This window comes from Malaclemys terrapin, chromosome 2 (assembly GCF_027887155.1).
Source record: "Malaclemys terrapin pileata isolate rMalTer1 chromosome 2, rMalTer1.hap1, whole genome shotgun sequence".
In the NCBI taxonomy this organism is placed as follows: Eukaryota; Metazoa; Chordata; order Testudines; family Emydidae; genus Malaclemys; species Malaclemys terrapin.
In genome coordinates, this window is record NC_071506.1 from 56,030,575 (window position 1) to 56,054,968 (window position 24,394).

The 24,394-nt window shown below is 43.7% G+C and overlaps 1 protein-coding gene across 3 annotated transcripts in view; it reads right to left on the reverse strand.

The window, feature by feature from the left end:
• Window positions 1-23,862, reverse strand: part of TMEM70 (transmembrane protein 70) — a 29,255-nt gene extending 5,393 nt beyond the window's left edge. The window contains exons 1-4 of one of the 3 annotated variants that reach the window (XM_054019864.1): window positions 23,569-23,862; window positions 22,468-22,579; window positions 2,444-2,530; window positions 384-512 (exon numbers count right to left, since the gene is read on the reverse strand). In XM_054019864.1, coding sequence (XP_053875839.1) covers window positions 384-512; window positions 2,444-2,530; window positions 22,468-22,579; window positions 23,569-23,811 — 571 coding nt within the window. In that variant the 5' untranslated portion in view covers window positions 23,812-23,862. Of the gene's footprint in view, window positions 1-383; window positions 513-2,443; window positions 2,531-5,237; window positions 7,168-13,101; window positions 13,759-22,467; window positions 22,580-23,568 lie in introns of those variants that run through there. The other 2 variants (XM_054019865.1, XM_054019863.1) reach the window with 2 other exon arrangements.
• Window positions 23,863-24,394: the final 532 nt, after the last annotated feature.

Here is a 24,394-nt window from a genome sequence, read left to right on the forward strand (position 1 = left end):
CCTACTGAATCATGCTGCCTTTACTGCTATTGAGCTGCCTGCCCCCTTCTGGCTGCTCAGCAGTTGCACTGGCTCAGCTAGAGGCAACCAGCTGGTATGCAATTTGTGGTGTTTCTAGTGCTATCAATGGTAGTCTGGGCAGAAATTCTCCTTTACTTTTCTAGGTGCCCCAAATTAGGGGGCTTGCAAAAACTGGCTATGGTTAGCATGGTTTTATATCAGCATCTAGAGCTATTCACAGACACAGAAATTAACTGACCAGCATGGACAGGGATAACAGCTTTCTAATGAACCTGCTAGCAACAACAGTGTTTAAACAGGATTGTAGCTAGCAGGGTTCTGTTCCCTGTTTGGCAAAGGAGAACTCTCAAGTTTATGCTTACCTCCCTTCAGAGTTCCACAAAATGAATAGTCATCATCAAATCCACTGCAAATAACATTTTTCCATTCTAATAAATTTGCAGCATCATACCATACATGCATGCTGCTCTCCAAAAAGATGATATCACTCCCTATTAAAAATAAGCAAAACATAAACTGATGAAATCTCCACAAAACACATTCACTCCCAACATGAGGTGAGAATCATGCACACTAATGGTGACTAGAATATTAATCTTAGTACTCAATAGGCTGCAACTCAGCAAGATGGTTAAGTATGTGGCTACTGGTTGGGAAATTATTCTTTACTCCCCACCCAAAAAAAAAAAATTATTCAGCTTTTTTGGAGAGTGGTGTCGAAAAACAAAAAAAATGGAAAAAATTTTGGTTTAAAATGGCAAATTTTCAAGTTTTTGGCCAAAAAATATATTAAATGAAAATTGGAGTTTCCACTGAAAGAAATCTGTTATAACTGAAAAGCTATTTTCCATCCAAAAGAATTATGGAAAGTTTTTAACCATCTCCAGCGCTTAGACATATGCACCCAAGTTGTTCCATTGAAGTTAACGATCTACACAGTTGATTAAAATTAGACACATGCTTAATTACATTGCTGAATTGGTGCTACAGTTTTTTATATTTTCAAAGTGATGTATGAATTTAAATTAAATGAATCCAACAACCCTGCAAGTTAAATATCATCACCCTCACCCACCACCATTTTCTATACTTGAATGAAAGGCACTGTGAAAGCTAAGAACATCAATCTGGTGCTACTTTTTTAGGTATTTATAAAGACACAAAGTGGAATAGCAGAGCCGGGAAAATTATTAATATATATTTACTGTTTAAGTCAGAGTGTGAACTAAAATGAATCAGTAGTTTTACTTTGTGGGGGAATGCTTTTAATTAAGTTATAAAACTGTTCCTTCTTCTTGGGATGCCCACAATCTGGACACTGGATTGCTTTTCCTTCTGTTTAATCAGGTAGCTCAATGAATTGGTAGAAGACTTCAGTCCCTTTTTCTCCTCAGCTATAGTAGTACTCTATCTTCACATAGCAGTCTTATCTGTACTTCTGCAGGAATTAGGTGCTACATTCAACATCTCAACTGCCTAAAGAAGGTGGCTGCTGCTAAAAAGAGGAAACTCAGGAGGTGATCATTACGCAGAGGAGTATGGTACTGGTTGTAGCAGGCCCTGTATCTCTCTCCCTTCAAAGAGATCCATCAAGATCACATATCCCCTATGAGGGGACTGCTGGGTGACACTGAATCATGCCACAAAGGGCCTTGAGTAGACAACAATGAGCTAACATATTTTTAAAGGTGTTAAATCCTATCCACACTAGCTTTCAAAATTGTGAGTTAAATGTGTTAGCTAACACATTTTTAAATGCAATCTATTTTTCTAGTTTAGACAGGGCCTTGGGTAGAATGATGAAAATCTCAGACACATAGGAACAGGCACTCTCCTGGCACTTCCACTCTCCTCCTAGCATCTGTCAAAAGTCTCTTCTTTCCCTATAAACAGCCACTCCATCTTATGAAGTGTAAGTTCTAAGGACCAAACTTTGTTGTGTATTTGTAATGTTTTTCATATTATTGAGGCACCAGTCATGGCTCCATAGCGAAGATTGATTTGAGTTTGGCATTTAATGCAGGAATATACTTTGAGCCCAGTTTTCTAAATTGTATGTGAGCAATTGTGTGCCTAATTTATGCGCAATAGTCATGAATGGTTGAGTAACTGCATGAGCAAATGGACAGTTGTTTGTCTAACTGACAATTGCACACACAACTACTTTATTAGTGTGTAAAATTATGGTAATTGCATGCACAAGTGAGTTACATTTTAGTGCATACATCTTTACATAAATGTGTTAGAAAATCAGGTTCTTTGTATATCATCATGATTTATCTTTTCATGTTTAATCATGAAAAATTTCTCCTAAATAGCCTTCTCATTTAGGCTAGAGGTTTAGAGATAGAAGTAACGTATCCTCCTGCAAATACAGAATTTAATCCCGCAAATTGGATGGAAATAACAAAAAGTGACTTACTTGGAATCCATAAAAGAGTAACTTTCCAACGACTTTCGCTAAAGGAACAAGGGACTATACTAAGGAACAAAACATGGTCCATAGAATCTAAATAAAAAAATACGTAATAAAGTCAGCATGAATAGTACTCTCCATCAAAAAATGTTTGTAAATGATCCTTCTAGAAGCCTTCTTAGAGGCAGAAATAACATCATTCCACTTTGAAATTAAGTATTAAGAACAGTAGGTTGATTGGGTTGAGGATATTTGTTACAAACACATTCTGCTATATCTATGTATGTTTTGAAGACATGCATTTTCCACACTATCATTGAAGGGAGGCTGTTAACATGATTGTCAGACAACAATATCCCTATCCACACTGGAAGTCTGCTAGCAACAACAGGGCTTAAACTTGGTTGTCACTAGCATGGCTTCCAATGTACTGGAACCTTAGTAGATTATTCTGTATCATGGTTTGTTTTCTGAGTGACCACTCCTGTACATTCTACAAGATGCAGTTGTCAGTGTAAAATACCAGGATATAGTACAAAACGCACTGCCTGTTCAGTGTTAGAAAGCCTATTATTTCAAATTTTTATAAGAAGTCCTCAACCCACCTCCATCTCCACCCCACCTCTAGAGGGAATCCAGTTCAATACTTTTCTTTTAATGACAGAAATGATGCCAGGTTAGTTTACTTGTACTGTCTTTGCAGGACATGATGTACTATTTTATCCATGATGAAAACGTACAGTAACTCCTCACTTAAAGTCGTCCCGATTAACGTTGTTTTGTTGTTATGTTGCTGATCAATTAGGGAACATGCTCGTTTAAAGTTGTGCAATGCTCCCTTCTAACGTCGTTTGGCAGCCGCCTGCTTTGTCCACTACTTGCAGGAAGAGCAGCCCATTTCAGCTAGTTGGTGGGGGCTTGGAATCAGGGTGGACTGGCAGCCCCCCTATCAGCTCCTCGTTCCCCTAAGTTCCCTGTGCTGCAGCCGCCCAGCAGGATATTAGTCGGCAGTTCAGCTGTCCCTCCCCCCACTGCCATGTGCTGCTCCTGCCCTCTGCCTTGGAGCTACTCCCAGAGACTCTTGCTTGATGTGCAGGGGGGAAAGAGGGGAGCTAATGTCAGGTTGTCCCCCTTCCCCCTGCTCCTGCACCCCGCTTACCCCTTCTCCATATAGAGCAGGGAGGGGACACGGACAGAGAGAGACAGAGAGTTTGGGGCAGCAGCTGCTGTCTCAACTTCCTGATCCACTTAAAAAGACAATGCACTTAAGAGTGGGTCAGCTTACTTAAAGGGGCAATGTGCATCTCTCTCTCTCCCGCACACAAGGTGTGTGTCTGTCTCTGTCTGCTATGCTGTCTCCCCTCCCTCATGTTCGTGCTTCCTTGATGAGAGGCTACATTAACAACAATGTGTTAACCCTTGAGGGCTCAGCCGAGTGCTAGTTCATCATTTAGCAGTACGGCATTCCCTGGGAAATATCACACCCTCTTCCACCCTCTAACTTCACCACCTCAACCAAGCTTCACAATCATCATAGCTGTGAACAGTATTAAATTGTTTGTTTAAAACATATACTGTATGTATGTGTATATCTATATAATATAGAGTTTTTTGTCTGGTGAAAAAAATGTCCCTGGAACCTAAACCCCTCCCCCCGCATTTACATTAATTCGTATGGAGAAACTGGATTTGCTTAACATTGTTTCGCTTAAAGTCGCATTTTTCAGGAACGTTAAGCGAGGAGTTACTGTAATCTGATGGATTATCTGGGGAGTGCTAAGGATATGGAATAGGTTGGGGTACAATGTACTGTGGTATTTACTGGTTGCTATGCTAATTGTTCTTACTGTACTCTGCAGGTGGCTGATATTCCTAAGATATTGTAAATTGTATTGTCAGGGAGCCTAAAGCTCATGCATAGGCATTTAACATTTTAACAAAAAGAAAATAAATGCAAAGCAGTTGTAACAGCAAATATTCTCTCTCTGTCTTAGGTTATAGCTCATTCTTACTAATAATACAGCATGAGTGATGCGTATGGAACTGTACAAGACATGACACCTGCCCTACGGAATGTACAGTCTAAGGCCCTGATCCTACATCAAGCACCATGTGGGCAGACTCTTCTGCCCACACAGAGTTCTGTTGACATCAGTGGGGTTCCTTTTGGGTGACTCAGTGCCAGATCATGGCCTAAATTAGAGCCTATGTACCACAGCAAAGGAGTAGGGGCAAAAGAGGAGAAACAATTGAGAGCGAAGTGGAAAACTATGCTCCCCCCCACACACACACACAACTTGTACTGAGTTAGCTGTCCCACAGCTTCACCCGTTTCCAGGGCCAATAGAAACTCACATGAAGTGTTCCTATTTTCCATACAGCTAAACTTCAAGTTCTATGACAAGCTTTGTTGCATTTCTTGTCTAACTTGATTAATCACAGCACTAGAGAAGCACATTTAAATTTATCTTTTAAGTTTCCCAAAGTCACCAACACACATGCCTGTCCTGATCAGAAGCTAACCTCTCTCCCATCCCATACCTTCCCCAACATGGACTGGTAATATCTATGGATGCACAGTGTAATTGTTATCATACAGAAATTGCAGAATACCAAAAAAATATATACCATCCAAGCTACCAAAAAAGAGCAAAATTATTCTTAAATTTCTAGTGAGTCATTTCTTTATCTTTCTGGACTCCTCAAAGAAGCAAATACAAGAGAAAAGAAGACAAGTGTTTGCTGAGAGATATCCATTCTTGTGCAAACACCACTGAAAATAAAATAATCCTTTACTTACCGCAAAAGGAATACGATATTTCTACATCTGAGGAGCTGCAAAGCACTTTTTTTCCTTGTGATTCAGTGAATCCAGAAGTAAACAGAATGAAAAAAACAAGCTGAAACATGCTTGTATATCTTCAAGCCTTTCAAAAATAAAGGGGGTACTATCTGGGTGAATATTTTACTTGAACACTTTGTTTTCAGGAAAGAGGAACAAAGTTAGACTTAGTCATCACGAGCCACATGATTATTGGGGGGGGGGGTTGGGTTTTTTTTGTTACATTTCCTCAAATTCTCTGTACACTTAATTTGATATTTTACTGAATTTATGCTAGCTATCTTTGTAATAAAGTTATGGGAAGAAGGGGAAATTCTGAATCTACTGTTACATTTTTCCAAGGTGATCACATTTTGGATTGTATTAGCAATGTGGTTTTAAGCCACAAACGAATAATGAAAGAGAAAATATTTTACACCAAATAGAGAAGTTGGAAAAAATCTAAATAGATGATTACCACAATTACGTAAAAGGAAGTGTAGTTGATTTATCAGAAGTAGCGTCTCAAAGCATAATTACCATGGCTGAGGAGAGCTTTGCTGTGTAATATAAGAAATTTAGAGAATCTTTATTCAACTGATTTTAAAAAGTTCACTTTCTTATTGAGATACATTAGCCAAAGATTTTCCAAGAACATATTTCACACACAGCTTACCATCACTAGGAAATCTTAGTATTTGTAATAAAATTGCGAGGAATCTAATTAGATGACAATGTCAAACCTAGCTGAGACAAGACTTGGCCATGACTAGCTGACATGATGCAGAAGATGACCATGTCATCTAACTCGGCAAAAGAGTACCAGGCCTGAATAACTGGGAATTAGAGTGGGTAGGAGAAGGACGTCATGCGTGGTATAATCCAGGGGTAGGCAACCTATGGCACGGGTGCTGAAGGCGGCACGCGAGTTGATTTTCAGTGGCACTCACACTGCCCGGGTCCTGGCCACTGGTCCGGGAGCTCTGCATTTTAATTTAATTTAAAATGAAGCTTCTTAAACATTTTAAAAACCTTATTTACTTTACATACAACAATAGTTTAGTTATATATTATAGACATAGAAAGAGACCTTCTAAAAATATTAAAATGTATCACTGGCACGCAAAATCTTAAATTAGAGTGAATAAATGAAGACTCGGCACACCGCTTCTGAAAGGTTGCTGACCCCTGGTATAATCAGTAAGAGGCATGAGACTGACCTAGCTATTTTTATAGGAAAGACCTCCTCGACCATCAAACATGGGGCCCCTGATGCAGTGCCCACAAGAAGTTAACCAACATTTAAAAAATAAATCAAAATAAAACCCCTCAGCTCTACATTATTCCCTCTTCTGTGTTTCTCACTGTGTTGGGCCTTCTCTCTCTTACAATATACTAGAATTTCTTTGGGGCAGAGATTTTCCTTATTTCATGTCTTCCTTAATGATAAGCACATTGTTGGTACTACAAATGAGATTTGGAATATGATGCAGATGAGCATTAATAAGCCCACTTGACAATACCCAAGTCACCACGGATGGGGCACACTCAGTCATGTGAGGCCAATGTCTATTGTCTTCAAGAGAGGGATGGCTCTGAGACCTGAGAAGCTAGGTGATTCTTTCACTGTCTTATCCAACTGCATTCTAATGACTATTTGCTAAACAGATGTCTATAATATTTCTATAATCTCATTAATTTTTGCACTTTTTTATTTCGGCCAGACTTAGTAAAGAGCTTAAGGTCAAGATTTTTAAAAATATAATCCTAACTTTAGGCTTCTAAATCTATTCTGGGCTTCTAAATAAGTGGCTTGATTTTCCAGTGGTCTGAGCATCCAACAGCTCTCATCGAGTTCAGTAGAAGTTGTTGGGTGCTTAGTATTTTTGAAAATCAGATCACTTATTTAGGAGCTTACATATAATTTAGGAGCCTAACTTTATGCTAGAATTTTGAAAATCATAGCCTACATTCCAGATTTAAGACTAGTTTGAAACAAGTAGTCCAAAATTTTCAAGTACCTTGAGTATTATAGTTCTCTCTATCTTTCTATCTACAAGGACAAGACAAAAATTTTATGCAACATATTTCACTTATGCCGATTACCTCAATTCTGAAGACTAGACTGGATCAACACTCACTCAACAAAATCAGGACTAATTCAGTTCTCAGCTATTTATATGGGTATCAAAGCTTATCACCATCTTTAAGAGGGGACAACTATTGTCTGACTGAAACTATATGTACAAATTTCTTCCAAATATATTTATCCTGGAACCTTGTATTAATGATATTACTATTTCATCACAATTAACCTTCCTGATTCTTAAATATTTCTGCATGCCCTTGATAGATCATAAATTGTACTTATCACTAAGCAGCAGTGATTTCTATAGTGTAAATATATATATTTAATTATTCTTTTCATTTAATTGATTTCTTCTGCACATAAGAAATCAATAAAAGATTACATACAAAAAAGCAACTTTGATAATTTTATCTGACCCCCACCACCAAAGTATCTGAGTGCCTCACAAGAATTAATGTATTAATACAAGTATGAATCTCTCACAACGTATGTTTAATATAGAGGCGTATTTTACCCATTTTATATATGGAGAACAAGCACAGCAAGATTAAAAGCTTGATATTCAGAGGTTGTGTTTCAGAAGGCATGATACCTGGAATCCAAGAGGGTTGGAAAACAACTTTCATGGTGACCCCAAAGTGGTAAGAGAGTGATAGAATCCATTAGATGCCCACAACATTTGGTAGGAAAAGTGGGGACTTCAATAAAAATATGAGATACTACCAACTAATTGATTGTTAGTGAAGTATATGAATTTCTAAAGGAGATTACAAATTTCAAGTAAGAAACAACAGCTTGTTCTAAAATATTTTCAAAACTATATGAAGATCACTAGAGTTACTCTGGATTGATGATGTTTAAGATCAGGGCGTACACAAAGGGGTGGCAAGCAGGGAAACGAGCTCCCTCAATGATGAGGGGAAAATACAGAGTTTAACATTTATGGAATAATTAGCCACAATTTGAGCCAATTCAGGCACACATTTCAACGGATTGTGCTTGCAAACCACTATTTGCTGCAAAATTCTCCAAGAACATTCTCTAGGCATAACTTAGAGACTTTTTGGTCTTTGCATGATGTACACAAGCTCTATGTATGTAACAAATATAACAGAAATCATGTTGGCAGCTAGTGGGGAAAATATAATTCATAATTTATGGATGTTGTTAGGGCTTTATTTTTTATCATACCTATAAAAAGTTCTTAAATGAGATGACAATTTACAGTACAGTACTTAAGATTTTAAAGAACATGGGCTGATCTGTAATAATTTATTAATCCTGTGTGTAACCTGGTTATTGGGATAGTTATACTGGGTTATTGACTACTTACTGTTTGTATGTATCAAGCTAATTCACAAGCAAGTTTTGTCAGGAAATTCACCCAAGAAGTAGGGGTTGGTTCCTGGAAAACATTTCAAGGGACAAGAGACAACACAGAGCCTTCCAAATGGAAACATGCTTCCAATAACCTGTGGAGCTGACAGAACCAATTTGACCAGGCTCAGGAAACACAAGAGAGAACAAAGGATTTTGGCTGGGGTTATGAAGATACATACTCCATGAAGGGGAGTGAGTAGACGTGAACTTAGATTCCAGAAGTTGAGGAGTCTAGGTTAAGACAGTCCTACCTATGATTATAGGTTAGATAGATATGCATGTAGAACTTTCATTGTGTTAAAATGCCTTTTACTGGGTTTTGTTCCTACTGTTAAGATTAAACAATACTTTGTTTTTGGATCACTATTTCCCACTGGTCACAGCTCCAAAGGGAAAGACATGTAGGTGCTGAAACCAGTCAGTTCTGCTGAATAATCACAGCTGGTACACAAGGTGCTGTAACCTGGGAATCCAGTCTAAGAGTAGGAGAATCTCAAGATGCCACCCAGATAGAAATGCAGGTGGCAGGGCCTAGCACCTGAAGGGGTGCACTCTAAAACCAGAGAGGGGGATCAAAGGTGTAGTTAGCCCTGTAATTGTGCAAAGGATTACAATCTGCCAAGAAATTAAAGTCAACTATAATTGGCTGAGATATTTCTGAATTCACAATTTGCTCCATAACTTGTTTACAGCTCTGTCGCATCTTATGCGCATTTAACATGCGTGATTTCAGCTTTATGCGGTCGGCAAAAAAAAAAAGAACAATTTTAATACTGTACTTGTAGCGCGGGCGATTCCGCCCACCATTCAACTCAATGTAATTTTGACTATACGCGGTTTTCGCTTTACGCGCTAACCGCGGAACGGAACCCCTGCGTAAGATGAGACTCGCCTGTATAACTATTCTGCAAATTCTCAGTATAAAACCATCTAAGATATTTTAACTGTTTCTCTAGTAAATGTGATCTTATATAATGCTGAAAGGCAAAGACATATTTTGTATGTGATATTAATGTCTTAATTCAACAAATAAACTGCAAGATTACCACTGCCATCAATCATTAGTGTCATAACTATGATATATCAACCTCTGCTTACACCATATTCATGAGACGTCATTTTTCACTTGCTGGTATTGGGACTTTTGTTAGTATAGATGAGTTTATATATATATACTAAGTAAAGAGCATGACAACTAGCCTATATTTATATGTGTCACAGCTATGATGCAACTAGATAGATAAAACAGAGTTTCACTTTTCCCCCTCATTTTAAAAATTGGAGCTGGTCATGGGATTTGATAGCTCAATATGGCTATTTTAAGTTTAATCAGTAAAATTCGGAATTGTCAAAAATCTTAAAATGGCAGTGAAAATTTTGTTGCAGAAGTGAGGAAGGAAAATTGACAATTTTGCTATGATTTAAAGTGTTTAAATACAAGTCCCTTCCTTTCATTCCTATGTTCTTTTCCTTCCTTTGTAAATTCCCATTTCTCCCTCCTTTAAAAGAGCTCAAGCCAACTTCAACCTGTATAAACAGGTATCAAAAAAGGAGAGCAGGAGACTGAACATAGCAGATATCTTTTTAAAGTAAGTTTCCATGATAGCAGACACTAAAGCGCCTGGAACTAGGAGCTCCTTTGTAAGACCAAGCAAATGCAAGAGCGTATAGATTTCTTTTAGTTATGTATAAAATTCTATTTCACTCAACACTAACACTTGAAACAGTGGATTTCAGAGCAATTATTATACGTTTCAGGTGGTCTAAATCATTCGTCTTTGGTCTCATCTTTTTCACCATCATTTACGGATGCACTGCCTCTTGCATTTTACTGCTTACCTGAAGAGTCTCTTCACTGAGAGTTGGAACAGGTCTTTAAGATGTATAACCATTCTGAAACAAGAAAGCTTCCACAAAACCCTTCTAGAGCTTGGTTTGCTTTTAAATGATTCAACAACTGTGTCCAGAGTTAGATCAATACATAGAATAAAAGTATATAAAATATAGATACTTTGTCTCTCTTTAGTGAGACATTAAAATAAGAAAGACTGTAATCAAAAAGCCTTTTTGACAAATTGGAACTTAGGAGAAACCTAAAAAGAAATAATATCTTAATTATTTTTTCTTCATAAAGGTAACTTATTTAGTATGTTAGCACCAAGAGATTCCCCTTATACAGGGGATCTCAAACTCCATTGCACCGTAACCCCCTTCTGACAACAAAAATTACTTCACGACCCCAGGAGAGGGGACTGAAGCCTTAGTCTGCTCAAGCCCCACTGCCCGGGGGGGGAGGGGGACAAAGCCCGAGCCCCACTAATCTGGGCACAGGGGCCAAATCCGAAAGCTCAAAGGTTTCAGCCTCAGGCAGGGGGCCTGCAACCTGAGCCCTGCAGCCCAGGGCTGAAGCCCTCGGGCTTTGGCTTCAGCCCTGGGCAGTGGGCCCTAGGCTTCAGCCCCTGGCCCCAGTAAATCTAAGCCAGCCCAGGCGACGCGATTCAAAGCAGGTCCCGACCCACAGTTTGAGAACCGCTGCCCTAATATAAAGTGTATTGCTGGTATAAAAGGATTAATCTGAATTTCTTTTACATTATTTGTCAATTCAATTGATTTTTTAAACCTCAAAGTATTTTAAGCCTTTCATTACATCTTAATTTTTTAGGTGGAATTGAATATTTATCCACCAACAAAAACCGATCAGCTTACATCTCCAAACCTTCCTTTTTTCTAAAAAAGAAACACTGAAATCCAATTTCTGTAGAGTAAAACTGATCTAAGCAATCCATTTTGACAGAGAGATTCAGAGGCCTAACCCGCTTCATAATCATTCCAAAGAAAATAGGGTCCAAAAGACCATGGAGTACTCCACAGGAGATTTCTTTTGCTTCAGAGCTTTCATTAGCATGGAATGGGACCGCATTTAACTACATTCTGTTGTCAAATATACATGCTGCATTATCTCAGTGGACCAGATTCTCTGCTGAGCTGTTTTTATTGAGCACAGCAGAGGGGCTATTCAGGCATTGCTATGGGCTCAGTTTCTCCACATCAGCCTTATTACAGGTTAGAGTAACTTGGGAGTTGCTCCAGCTAACTTGCACAATCTCCAAGGGACCATCCAGCAGCTAGGGACAGCCAGAGTGCGTTGTGCTCCAGATACTCCTTCTATTCCTTCCAGAGAGGGCAGCATGGAAGGAGCTGTAGTCCCAGAAACAGTAGCTATCTGCTTCCTGGGGACTCCTTCATGCTGGGAATATTCCAACCTGAGGACTTATGGACAGTCTTTACTCCATTTATACCATGGGCCAAAAAAGTTTGCCTACCCAAGGGCCACATCTGGGTACGGAAATTGTATGGCAGGCCATGAATGCTCACAAAATTGGGGTGCAGGAGGGGGTGAGGGCTCTGGCTGGGGATATGGGCTTTGGAGTGGGGTCAGAAATGAGTTCAGGGTATGAGAGGGGCCTCCGGGCTGGGGCAGTGGGTTGGGGGTGGTGAGGGCTCTGGCTGGAGGTGTGGGCTGGAGATGAGGGGCTTGGGGTGCAGGAGGGTGCTCCAGGCTGGATCGAGGGGTTCGGCGTGTGGGAGCAGGCTCCGGGATGGGGATTGGGGCACTGGGGGCTGGGGGTGCAGGCTCTGGGGTGGGCTGGGGATGAGAGGTTTGGGGTGCAGAAGGGTGCTCCATGCTGGGATCAAGGGGTTCAGATGGCAGGAGGGAGATCAAAGCTGGGGCAGGGGTCTGGGGCACAGGAGGAGCTCAGGTGTACAGGCTCTGGTCGGCACTTACCTCAAGTAGCTCCCGGAAGCAGTGGCATGTCCCCCCTCTGGGTCCTACACACCGCCTGGCAGTTCTGTGTGCTGCCCCGTCCGCAGGCGCCGCCCTGCAGCTCCCATTGGCTGCAGTTCCTGACCACTGGGAGCTGCGGGGGTGGCACTTGAGGCAGGGGCAGCGCACGGAGCCCCCTGGCTGCCCCTACGCATAGGAGCGAGAGGGGGGACATACCGCTGTTTCTGGGAGCTGTGCAGAGCCGCAGCACGTGCAGCGGCCCCCGACCCTGCTCCCCAGTGGGAGCTTGAGGGACGGATTAAATCAGCTGGTGGTCTGGCTGTGGCCCGCGGGCCATAGTTTGCCCACCCCTGCTTTATACCATCTGAACAAGACAAGCCAAAAAATCTGGCCCTTTCACTTTTTAGATACAGACCCTTTTTGGGGCTTCAAAATTCTTATTCGTGTACTTGATTAGTCAATGTTGCCTTTTTTAAGGAATGGTTCCTTTATAATACTATATCGGGGATCTTGCAGCATAAAACTAAGATCAAATCCATATTCCTTCTCTTCATGACTGTAACAACAGAAATCAAACTGAGACCAAATAAGCATCTACTTTAATTTTAATTCTGGGAAGACACTTCAGATTGTTTGAAATTAAAAAAGCTTCAAGTTTCTATACATTCTGAAATATGATAAAGAAACTCTAAATTATCTGACACTTACGAACGTGTTATAGAATTGTGTGTGGTTTTAGAAATGATACACTGGACAAATACAAAAAAAAGACAGTCACCTTCACGTTATCGTCTAATTCTATTTGCTTTCACTGGATTCTTTTTGTTCCTCCAAGTCAAAATAAAAAGGTTTGTCATAGCCCATGAGATGGTTATAGTCCTGTGGATATGTGAAAAGCATTGGATTAACAAGCATTGATTTAGTTTTGGCATAAAATGTTGTAAACATCTTGCTGATGTCTGGAACCTTGACATCCCTCTGATGGAACACAGTTCTTTTTTCTGCCAAAATAGCATTATATGTAATAGCCGTGTATGTGTCCGTCTCAGCATTATGATACAGTCGAACCACATAGCCCTTTGTAAGCAGATGCAGGGTAACTGGTGTTATAAATGTAAAGAATCCTACAATGCCGTAAAAGGCAGTTTGTAAAAACACACTTTCAACTCCAATGCCATTTTTGAAGATGTAGGGCATCATGCAAAAGCTAAACATGCTCGTAGAGTAAGAGAAAAACTTCACACCTGTATAAGAGATGAAAATCATAGGTTAATGTTTATGATCAGTTATCCCTATAGTCATTTATACACACTGTTCTTATATACCCACTGCTTTACTTTGATAAATTCAATGATGATCCAGTTAATCCTCTCTTATCGTGGAACTTCTGAAGTCATCATGTGGAAATTAAAGCGCTCAGCCCTTCTCCTTCTCTATGGTTAATAAACTAAAAGGTAGGTCTTATGAAACACCTTTAATATTCTAGGTTTCAGAGTAGCAGCCGTGTTAGTCTGTATCTGCAAAAAGAACAGGAATACTTGTGGCACCTTAGAGATTAACAAATTTATTATAGATTCATAGATTCTAGGACTGGAAGGGACCTCGAGAGGTCATCGAGTCCAGTCCCCTGCCCTCATGGCAGGACCAAATACTGTCTAGACCATCCCTGATAGAAATTTATCTAACCTACTCTTAAATATCTCCAGAGATGGAGATTCCACAACCTCCCTAGGCAATTTATTCCAGTGTTTAACCACCCTGACAGTTAGGAACTTTTTCCTAATGTCCAACCTAGACCTCCCTTGCTGCAGTTTAAACCCATTGCTTCTTCTTCTCTCCTTAGAGGCTAAGGTGAACAAGTTTTCTCCCTCCTCCTTATGACATCCTTTTAGATACCTGAAAACTGCTATCATGTCCCCGCTCAGTCTTCTCTTTTCCAAACTAAACAAACCCAATTCTTTCAGCCTTCCTTCATAGGTCATGTTCTCAAGACCTTTAATCATTCTTGTTGCTCTTCTCTGGACCCTTTCCAATTTCTCCACATCTTTTTTGAAATGCGGTGCTCAGAACTGGACACAATACTCCAGCTGAGGCCTAACCAGAGCAGAGTAGAGCGGAAGAATGACTTCTCGTGTCTTGCTCACAACACACCTGTTAATACATCCCAGAATCATGTTTGCTTTTTTTGCAATAGCATCACACTGTTGACTCATATTTAGCTTGTGGCCCACTATAACTCCTAGATATCTTTCTGCTGTACTCCTTCCTAGACAGTCTCTTTCCATTCTGTATGTGTGAAACTGATTTTTTCTTCCTAAGTGGAGCACTTTGCATTTGTCTTTGTTAAACTTCATCCTGTTTACCTCAGACCATTTCTCCAATTTGTCCAGATCATTTTGAATTATGACCCGGTCCTCCAAAGCAGTTGCAATCCCTCCCAGTTTGGTGTCATCCGCAAACGTACTTTCTATGCCAATATCTAAGTCGTTGATGAAGATATTGAACAGAGCCGGTCCCAAAACAGACCCCTGCGGTACCCCACTCGTTACGCCTTTCCAGCAGGATTGGGAACCATTAATAACAACTCTCTGAGTATGGTTATCCAGCCAGTTATGCACCCACCTTATAGTAGCCCCATCTAAATTGTATTTGCCTAGTTTATCGATAAGAATATCATGCGAGACCGTATCAAATGCCTTACTAAAGTCCAGGTATACCACATCCACAGCTTCACCCTTATCCACAAGGCTTGTTATCCTATCAAAGAAAGCTATCAGATTGGTTTGACATGATTTGTTCTTCACAAATCCATGCTGGCTGTTCCCTATCATCTTACCACCTTCCAAGTGTTTGCAGATGATTTCCTTATTTACTTGCTCCATTATCTTCCCTGGCACAGAAGTTAAACTAACTGGTCTGTAGTTTCCTGGGTTGTTTTTATTTCCCTTTTTATAGATGGGCACTATATTTGCCCTTTTCCAGTCTTCTGGAATCTCTCCCGTTTCCCATGATTTTCCAAAGATAATAGCTAGAGGCTCAGATACCGCCTCTATTAGCTCCTTGAGTATTCTAGGATGCATTTCATCAGGCCCTGGTGACTTGCAGGCATCTAACTTTTTTAAGTGATTTTTATTTATTTATTTATTTTATCTGCTAAACCTACCCCCTTCCCATTAGCATTCACTATGTTAGGCATTCCTTCAGACTTCTCGGTGAAGACCGAAACAAAGAAGTCATTAAGCATCTCTGCCATTTCCAAGTTTCCTGTTACTGTTTCTCCCTCTTCACTAAGCAGTGGGCCTACCTTGTCTTTGGTCTTCCTCTTGCTTCTAATATATTGATAAAAAGTCTTCTTGTTTCCCTTTATTCCCGTAGCTAGTTTGAGCTCATTTTGTGCCTTTGCCTTTCTAATCTTGCCCCTGCATTCCTGTGTTGTTTGCCTATATTCATCCTTTGTAATCTGTCCTAGTTTCCATTTTTTATATGACTCCTTTTTATTTTTTAGATCATGCAAAATCTCGTGGTTAAGCCAAGGTGGTCTTTTGCCACATTTTCTATCTTTCCTAACCAGCAGAATAGCTTGCTTTTGGGCCCTTAATAGTGTCCCTTTGAAAAAATGCCAACTCTCTTCAGTTGTTTTTCCGCTCAGTCTTGATTCCCATGGGACCTTACCTATCAGCTCTCTGAGCTTACCAAAATCTGCCTTCCTGAAATCCATTGTCTCTATTTTGCTGTTCTCCCTTCTACCCTTCCTTAGAATTGCAAAGTCTATGATTTCATGATCACTTTCACCCAGGCTGCCTTCTACTTTCAAATTCTCAACGAGTTCCTCCCTATTTGTTAAAATCAAGTCTAGAACAGCTTCTCCGCAGTAGCTTTTTCAACCTTCTGAAATAAAAAGTTGTCTGCAATGCAGTCCAAGAATTTGTTGGATAGTCTGTGCCCCGCTGTGTTATTTTCCCAACATATATCCGGATAGTTGAAGTCCCCCATCACCACCAAATCTTGGGCTTTGGATGATTTTGTTAGTTACTTAAAAAAAGCCTCATCCACCTCTTCCACCTGGTTAGGTGGCCTGTAGTAGACTCCTAGCATGACATCTCCCTTGTTTTTTACCCCTTTTAGCCTAACCCAGAGACTCTCAACACTTCCGTCTCCTATGTCCATCTCTACCTCAGTCCAAGTGTGCACATTTTTAATATATAAGGCAACACCTCCTCCCTTTTTCCCCTATCCTTCCTGAGCAAGCTGTACCCATCCACACCAACATTCCAATCATGTGTATTATCCCACCAAGTTTCAGTGATGCCAACAATGTCATAGTTGTATTTATTTATTAGCACTTCCAGTTCTTCCTGCTTATTACCCATACTTCTCGCATTTGTATATAAGCATCTAAGATACTGGTTTGATCTTTCCTCCCAGTTTTGTCCTGACTCTCCTTTCTCTCTGCCAATATAGCCCACACTCCCTCTCATTTCCGACCCATCTCCCAGGTCTCCATGTTCCCCACTTACCTGTGGGCTTTGCTCACCTGTCCCCATCGAACCTAGTTTAAAGCCCTCCTCACTAGGTTAGCCAATCTGTGTCCAAATAGGGTCTTTCCCCTCCTCGAAAGGTGAACGCCATCTCTGCCTAGCAGTCCTTCCTCAAATAGCATTCCGTGGTCTAGGAAGCCAAAGCCCTCCTGGGGACACCATCTTCGCAGCCAGGCATTCACCTCCATGATGCATATCTACAGCCCACTTCTTCGGATGCAGAGCCCTCACCCCCTCCTGCACCCCATAGATATGCATCCGAAGAAGTGGGCTCTAGCCCACGAAAGCTTATGCTCTAATAAATTTGTTAGTCTCTAAGGTGCAACAAGTACTCCTGTTCTTTTTAATATTCTAGTTATCAAGTGTTTCACAAAGTAAGAAGTTAAATCCCGGTACTGTAGTGACTGCTTATGCAAAAGTATAGCTATTATGAACTCAGCTATAACTATCAAATATTGTATATTGCTAGAGAAGAGTAATAGTTTCATTAAGTTTAGCTGGGAGGGAATAAATGTACTTTGTTCACAGGGGACTGAACTTAGGGCTTGTCTTCACTACTGTGCTACATAGGATTGCCAACTTTCTGCTTGCACAAAACCGAACATCCTTGCCACCCTTCTGCCCCACCCCTTCTCCGAGGCCCCGCCCCCGCTCACTCCACACACCCCCCCTCTGGTCGCTCGTTCTCCCCACCCTCACTCACTCGCTCATTTTCACCGGGCTGGCTCAGAGGGCTGGGGTGTGGGAGGGGATGAGGGCTCTGGGGTGGGGCCAGGGATGAGGGGTTTGGAGTGCAGGAGGGGGCTCCGAGCTGGGGAGGTGGAGCCGAGTGGTTTGGAGTATGAAAGGGGCTCCAGGCTAAGGCAGGGGATTGGGGTGTGGGAGGAGGTATGGGCTCTGGGATGGGGGTGTGGGTTCCGGGGTGGGGCCAGAAATTAGAGGTTCAGGGTGCGAGAGGGGGCTCCGGGCTGGGGGCTCTGATGAGGGATTTGCAGTGCAGGAGAGGGCTCCAGGATGAGGGGTTCGGAGTACGGGAGGGGGCTCTGGGCTGGGGTAGGGGGTTAGGGTACAGGGCGGGGGTGAGGGCTCTGGCTGGGGATGCAGACTCTGGGGTGAGGCTGTGGAGGAGGGGTTTCGGGTGCAGGAGGGTGCTCCGGACTGGACTGAGGAGTTCAGAGGGTGGTAAGGGGATCAGGGTTGGGGTGCGGGGGGGGGAGGACTCAGGGGTGCAGGCTCCAGGTGGCGCTTACGTCAAGCAGCTCTCGGAAGCATCAGCATGTCCCCACTCTGGCTTCTATGCAAAGGTGCAGCCAGGCAGCTCTGTGTGCTGCCCCGTCTGCAGGCGCCGCCTCCCACCGCCAGCTCCAACTGGTAAATGTTCCCGGCCAATGGGAGCTGCGGGGGCAGCACTTGGGGTGGGGGCAGCAGGTGGAACCCCCTGGCTGCCCCTACGTGTAGGAGCTGGAGGGGGGACATGCTGGCTGCTTCCCAGGAGCCATGTTGTGTGGAGGCTAGCAGGGAACCTGCCAGCCCCGTGGCGCAGTACCGCCAACCAGACAGTCAACAGCCCAGTCAGTGGTGCTGACCCGAGTCACCAGGATCCCTTTTTGACCAGGTGTTCCGGTCAAAAACTGGACATCCGGGCACCATCAGAGCTACATCGGTACAGCTGTGCTGATGTACTGCATCTGGTGAAGATGCGCTATGTTGACAGGGGAGTTAGTTACAGCGACTTAAGCGGTAGTGTAGACAAGCCCTTAGTTTTTATCCAAAATGAAATGCTTTAAAGTGCAGTTCTATTCTGAAAAGTAAAAACAGCACCTTCTCACCATTCTGTGTATATTTAGAATCATGTCTGCATATTTTAGTGATAAAATTGTACTACCTCCTACTCCTATTAACCCTTCAAAGCCAACACAAATGAGAGAGGAAGATTCTCACCCACACTTCCTCAAAAGCACTCTTTACAAGTTCCAATCACTTACACCTGTTAAAACCTTGTGAATGCAAAGCAGTTGCACAAGCTAACTAAGGCAGCATCTGGGGCCTGGTCCAACTCCCATTCACTTAAAAGGGATTCTTTTAATGGGAGCTGATTCAGCCCATGGTCTGCAGAATCTTTATGACTGGTAAGGACATATGAGTAGAAAAGGAGCATTTTCAGATTAAAACTCTGCAGGGCTGACAATTAAAAAAAATGCAAACTGATCACATTTGTTATTGAAATCATCATCAAGACAATCATTATCCCACCACCTCTCAATCTTTGGGACGCATGTCAAGGCCATCTGGTAGTTTCCCCTTGCATGAAGTCTTAAAATAAGCCCTAGGGAAGGTGACTAGCCAAAGAGCTGTCAATAGCAGGAGTTTCAGTACTGATATTATATTTCATTATCTTATCTTCTAAGCTTCTCCCCAGACTTTTGCGAGTGGGCACAGTAGCTGCTTCATGTTCATGATGGACATCCCACTCTACTCACATACGCAGCATGTACCAAGCTAGTGATGTCAGCACCAACAGTCAGAGATGGAATGGAGACTCTATCTCACTAGTAAAGGTAAATCAGCCTTTGTACAGTTACCCAAATGGTGTTAGAGGCATATATGGAAGGCTGCAGATACATGTGGGCTCTGCAATTTTCTGAGATTTTCTGACTGTTCTCATTTCATCCTTAAAAGTAACAATACAGTAATAGCACAATAGACAAAAATATACCACAACTGACTTACCCATCCTGTGTTGCTTTATTGGCAGAGTCCCCATTCCAATGCAGATCTCTAATGGGACTTCAGCCACCAGCTCAGTGCAAGCTTGTTTGGCTGCACAGTTGCTCATAACACAACTGAGAAGGTGATTTTAAAAATCACTGCATAGTATATCTAAAAATATTGCATTCAATTCACAGCACCAATATACCTGTAGTGAAAGCTAGTTAGCATAATAGTTTGTGTTATCCAATTAATCCAGGGCCAAATCCTGTCCCTTGCCTTGCCCAGGTCCCAAAGAGTGGTAGAGCTCAAGTTGTGCTCTACAGAATAACTCCACACCCCTGGTGCTGTTGCAATGCTCTATAGCAGCATGCAGCAAATCTGGAGTGGATGGGTGGGTGTAGAGGAACATAGATGAAGTAGGACCTATTCCAGCCCATGGTGAACTTCGCTGTGCTTCAAGCAGTAGTCGATTAATGCTTGGGCCCACAGGGCCCAGGCCCAGCACTCCCAGCCAATTCGGGGGGCCCAGGAATGCTGGAACCCTGGATAGAAGGGGGGAGGGCTACTAGCACCAGAACTGTGGTCCTGCCCCTGCTCCGCCTCTTCCCCCCAGAGCCCCGCCCCCTGGCCAGGCCGAAATCCAGAACCAGGTCAAGGTAAGAGCCACCCGGGGAGCCTGGGCTGCTGCAGGGAGCCCCAGATCCTCCACCTACCCTGGGCAGGGCCCCGGAGTACCCGAGAGCAGCCCCCGGCCCATGTCCCAACTCCCTGGAGTGCACTGCCAAGAGCAAGTGGAAGGTCCAGGGTTCCCCACAGCAGCCCAGGCTCCCTGGGCAGCTCTTAGAGAACTCAGGGGGGAAAGGAGGAACACAGGCCAGGGCCCCATGGTGGGGGGGGGGCTAAGGCCCACTGGGAAGAGGCTGGTGCCCCTAGCAGACGCTGCACTTATCAGCTGCCCTGCCACAAAGCCCAGCCCCTGCTGCCGCCATTCTGAATCTACATAGGTGATGCGTGGGGCATGAGGGGATCACATGCCCCCCTGGATTTTTCAGGACACCTCTGGCAGGGATGCCTAGCAGCGAGGAGGCAGCACTCCGCCTGGCAGTGGCACTCTCCCTGGAAGAGTGAGGAAGCAGCAGGGTTCCTGGCTGCCAGCTGAGCTCCTCCCCCAGCACATGGGGCTGCTTTGCTTTCCCTGCTGCTGGAGTACCAGTGCTGCTGCCTGCTTTTCAGACCATCCACCAAGGTGAGCCAGCCACAATGCTGCTTCTTGCCTGAGCTGCACGGACACACTGAGAGTGCTGCTGCCACGGGGAACGCTGCCTCCTCACTCTTGGGCATCTGTGCCAAAGGGGTCCTGGGAAATGGGGGTGCACATGACTCCCAGAACCTTTCATTTGTGCCCCCCCCCCACTAGCCAGAGCTATGTGTCGCCTGACTATGCCCACGTTAAAAACCAGGTGGGCATGGACTCCCCAGTTCTTGTGCCCCAGGCCCCAGGGTGTGGGGGGCTCAAATATTCTTTGTGCCCAGGACCCCAATAAATCTTAAACCACCTCTGGCTCCAAGTCAAAAATCCTGATTAAATGACAGTGTCAGTGTTGCCAAATCTCAAGATTTCTTCACAAGTCACAGGGGTTTTGCCGGGGCTAGACCTAGCCTCACCATGATGTGAGAAGCTCCAGCCCTTCTGATTGGCTGCCTGCCTTCCCTACTTGCCCATCTCTTGGGAAAGAGCAGCCAATCAGGACTGCCACAAAAAGCAGACACAGTTCTCACCTTTTCTCTCAGGAGCTGACACTATTCTCATAGGATGGGACAGGAAATCAGAAAGAGCACAATAGCTCAGGGCAGCCCTGCTCCCTCCTCCCCTGCTGTGAAAAATGAGTCTGTCTGCTCTCTGCTCCTGTTCCTCCCATCCTCTCCATCCCTGCAACACCAGCCTTGAGAAGGAGGACGAGGGACCCCACTGCAGCCTCACCCCCACTCCTGGAAGGGGGGAGTGAAGAACCCAAGGAGCTGCAGGAGAGCAGAGTTGAAGTAGGGGTGTATGCAGAACTGAGGTGGGTACTGGGAGAATTGATGGGAGAGCTGATGGATAGGAAGATGAGGGGTCAGAGCTCCTTCAGTGGAGGCAAAAAAAAAAAAAAAAATCAATAAAATCAATCTCAATAAATTTGGCAGCACTAACTGTCAAATACACACATTGGGGATGAGCAGGGGGGTTAGAAAATCTGAAGATATTGTGTCCATCTATAATCTTTTTTCAAAATATCTTGTGATTTTTGGGGCCAATCTCATGGTTTTTTAGAGTATGGCTCATTTTTTAACATATCTTGTGATTTTTTAGAATCTGACTCTAATTTGAACCTTTGGGGTTGGTTATACGACTGTATAGGGGACCACAAGGTGGTCCTTAGTGCATATCTGAAGAAATCAGAGGGATCCATTCCCAACAGCATACTCAGGGCCGGCGCAATCTATTAGGCGACCTAGGCGGTCGCCTAGGGCGCTAACATTTGGGGGCGGCGGTATTTCAGGGGCGAGACCTTCTGTCGCCTCTGTCGGGGGCGGCATTTCGGGGGCGGGACCTTTCGCTGCGTAGGGTGGCAAAAAAGCTGGCGGCACTCCTGAGCATAGTATGTTATAAAGATATGTTTAAGTATAGCTAAATCAAATCAAATTTCAATTCCAATCACATACCCAACACTGTCTTTGCCAGATTCCCAGTGTAAACTAGTCTTCCATCTTCTGGTTGTCCATGAAAGGAGGAGGTGCTGAAGCAGCGAACAGGTGCCACGTGAGAAAATATGATCTACAGGATGAAAGCAGCACATGGAAAATAAAGCATTCGCATCGTCTACATACATTTCAGATTTCTTCTGACCTAGATGTTGAATTTATACCTAGGACAGAGACTAAAAATTAAATTATATTACAACTAAACTCAATAAGTAGTTTAATAGATATCAGTAAATTTAATTAATTTATAAATGTTAGGAAACAGAGGATTTAATGATTCAGGGTATTGGAAATGGGATATGCAGCCATAAAACCCTTCAGCCCTAGACACTTCAGCCGTGCTCTGTATAGAGGCAGAAGGCCACACATTCCAAGTTCATTGCAAGTCTCTGGCCACCTATCTCTCAATCCTCAGCATTGCCAGCTCTTCAAATGCTGTGAGAGTTGTGATAAAATTTCATGGTTTACTTGAATCCCCAGCTCCTAGAGTCCTGCCATTACACAAGAACCTCATCTTTCATTTAAAAGAAATTTTCTAGCCCTCGTGGTTGCAAAGAATGTGAACTCAGAAAAGTAAAAAAAAAAAAAAAAAAAACACCCAGATTCAGTTTTTTTAAAAACTCGTTATTTTTAAGCTAATCTTGTATGATTCAGGGTAGGGCTGATTCCTGAGTTCCAAACACTTGAGGTTGGCTATACTGCGGTCTATCTACCTAGGCGCAAGTATTGGCAAGCACCTAGGTAGACAGACAGCAGCAACTGGACACACATTACCTTGGACACTTTTTCAATTCTCTACTCTGCCTCTTTAACCTTATCCACCAGCAAACACTTTGTTAAACGAACCATTAACAGTGAGGATTTAAAATGGATTCAAATTGGGGAGATTTTGCATTTATTTTTGCTGTTCAGGTACAGGGAAATTAGTCCAGTAAATTGGGGACGGGGATGACCCTGGGTCGGCCTCCTCAACCAAGACCCCTGCTTCTCTCTCTGCTATTTGAGCGGAGGTTTCCACTGCCCGCAGCCCAGCTACAAGGAAAGCGTCCCACGCTCCTGCACCTGTTCTAGTCTCCCTTCAGCCCCGGGAAGGGCTCCAACTGATCCTGGACCTCGGGCCCGCGGCAGCGTCGGGACCCCGCAACTAGACGCGCTCGGAGAGTCGTTCACAGCCGCCCATCGGGGGCTGCGCGCCGCTGGTGCGCGGATCCCCGGAGGACGAGGAAGCGCGGCAGCTGCACACCGCCTAGCGCTCCGCAGCCAGAACGCCAGCGCCCGGTCGCCGCCCGCAGCCAGGAGCAGCATCGCTTACACCAGGTCCCGGCCTTGCTCAGCGGATCCCCCGCACCGCAGCAGGAAGGGGAGGAGCCAAGGCGCAGCTGCCTCCCTCGCTGCAGGGGATTGGGCCAGCTGCCTCTTCCCCTCCAATAGTAACTCTCCTCGGGAGCTGAGCGACTTCAGGCTGAGAAACCCAGACCTCCTGCAGCCCTGTAGCGTTGGTTCCCCCTGTAATGAGGCAATGGCGTCTCCCAGACATCCTAATCCAGGGGTGGGCAAACTTTTTGGGCCGAGGGCCACATCTGGATGGGGAAATTGTATGCAGGGGGTTGGGGTGCAGGAGGGAGTGCGGGGTGTGGGAGGGGGTGCGGTGTGCAGGATCGGGCTTAGGGCAAGGGATTGGGGCAGACGAAGGGTGTGGGCTGTTTGAGGGAGCTCAGGGAAGGGGGTTGGGGTGCAGGAGGGGTGCGGACTGTGACGGGGCTCAGGGCAGGGGGTTCATAGATTCTAGGACTGGAAGAGACCGCGAGAGGTCATTGAGTCCAGTCCCCTGCCCTCATGGCAGGACCAAATACTGTCTAGAGTCTAGATCATCCCTGATAGACATTTA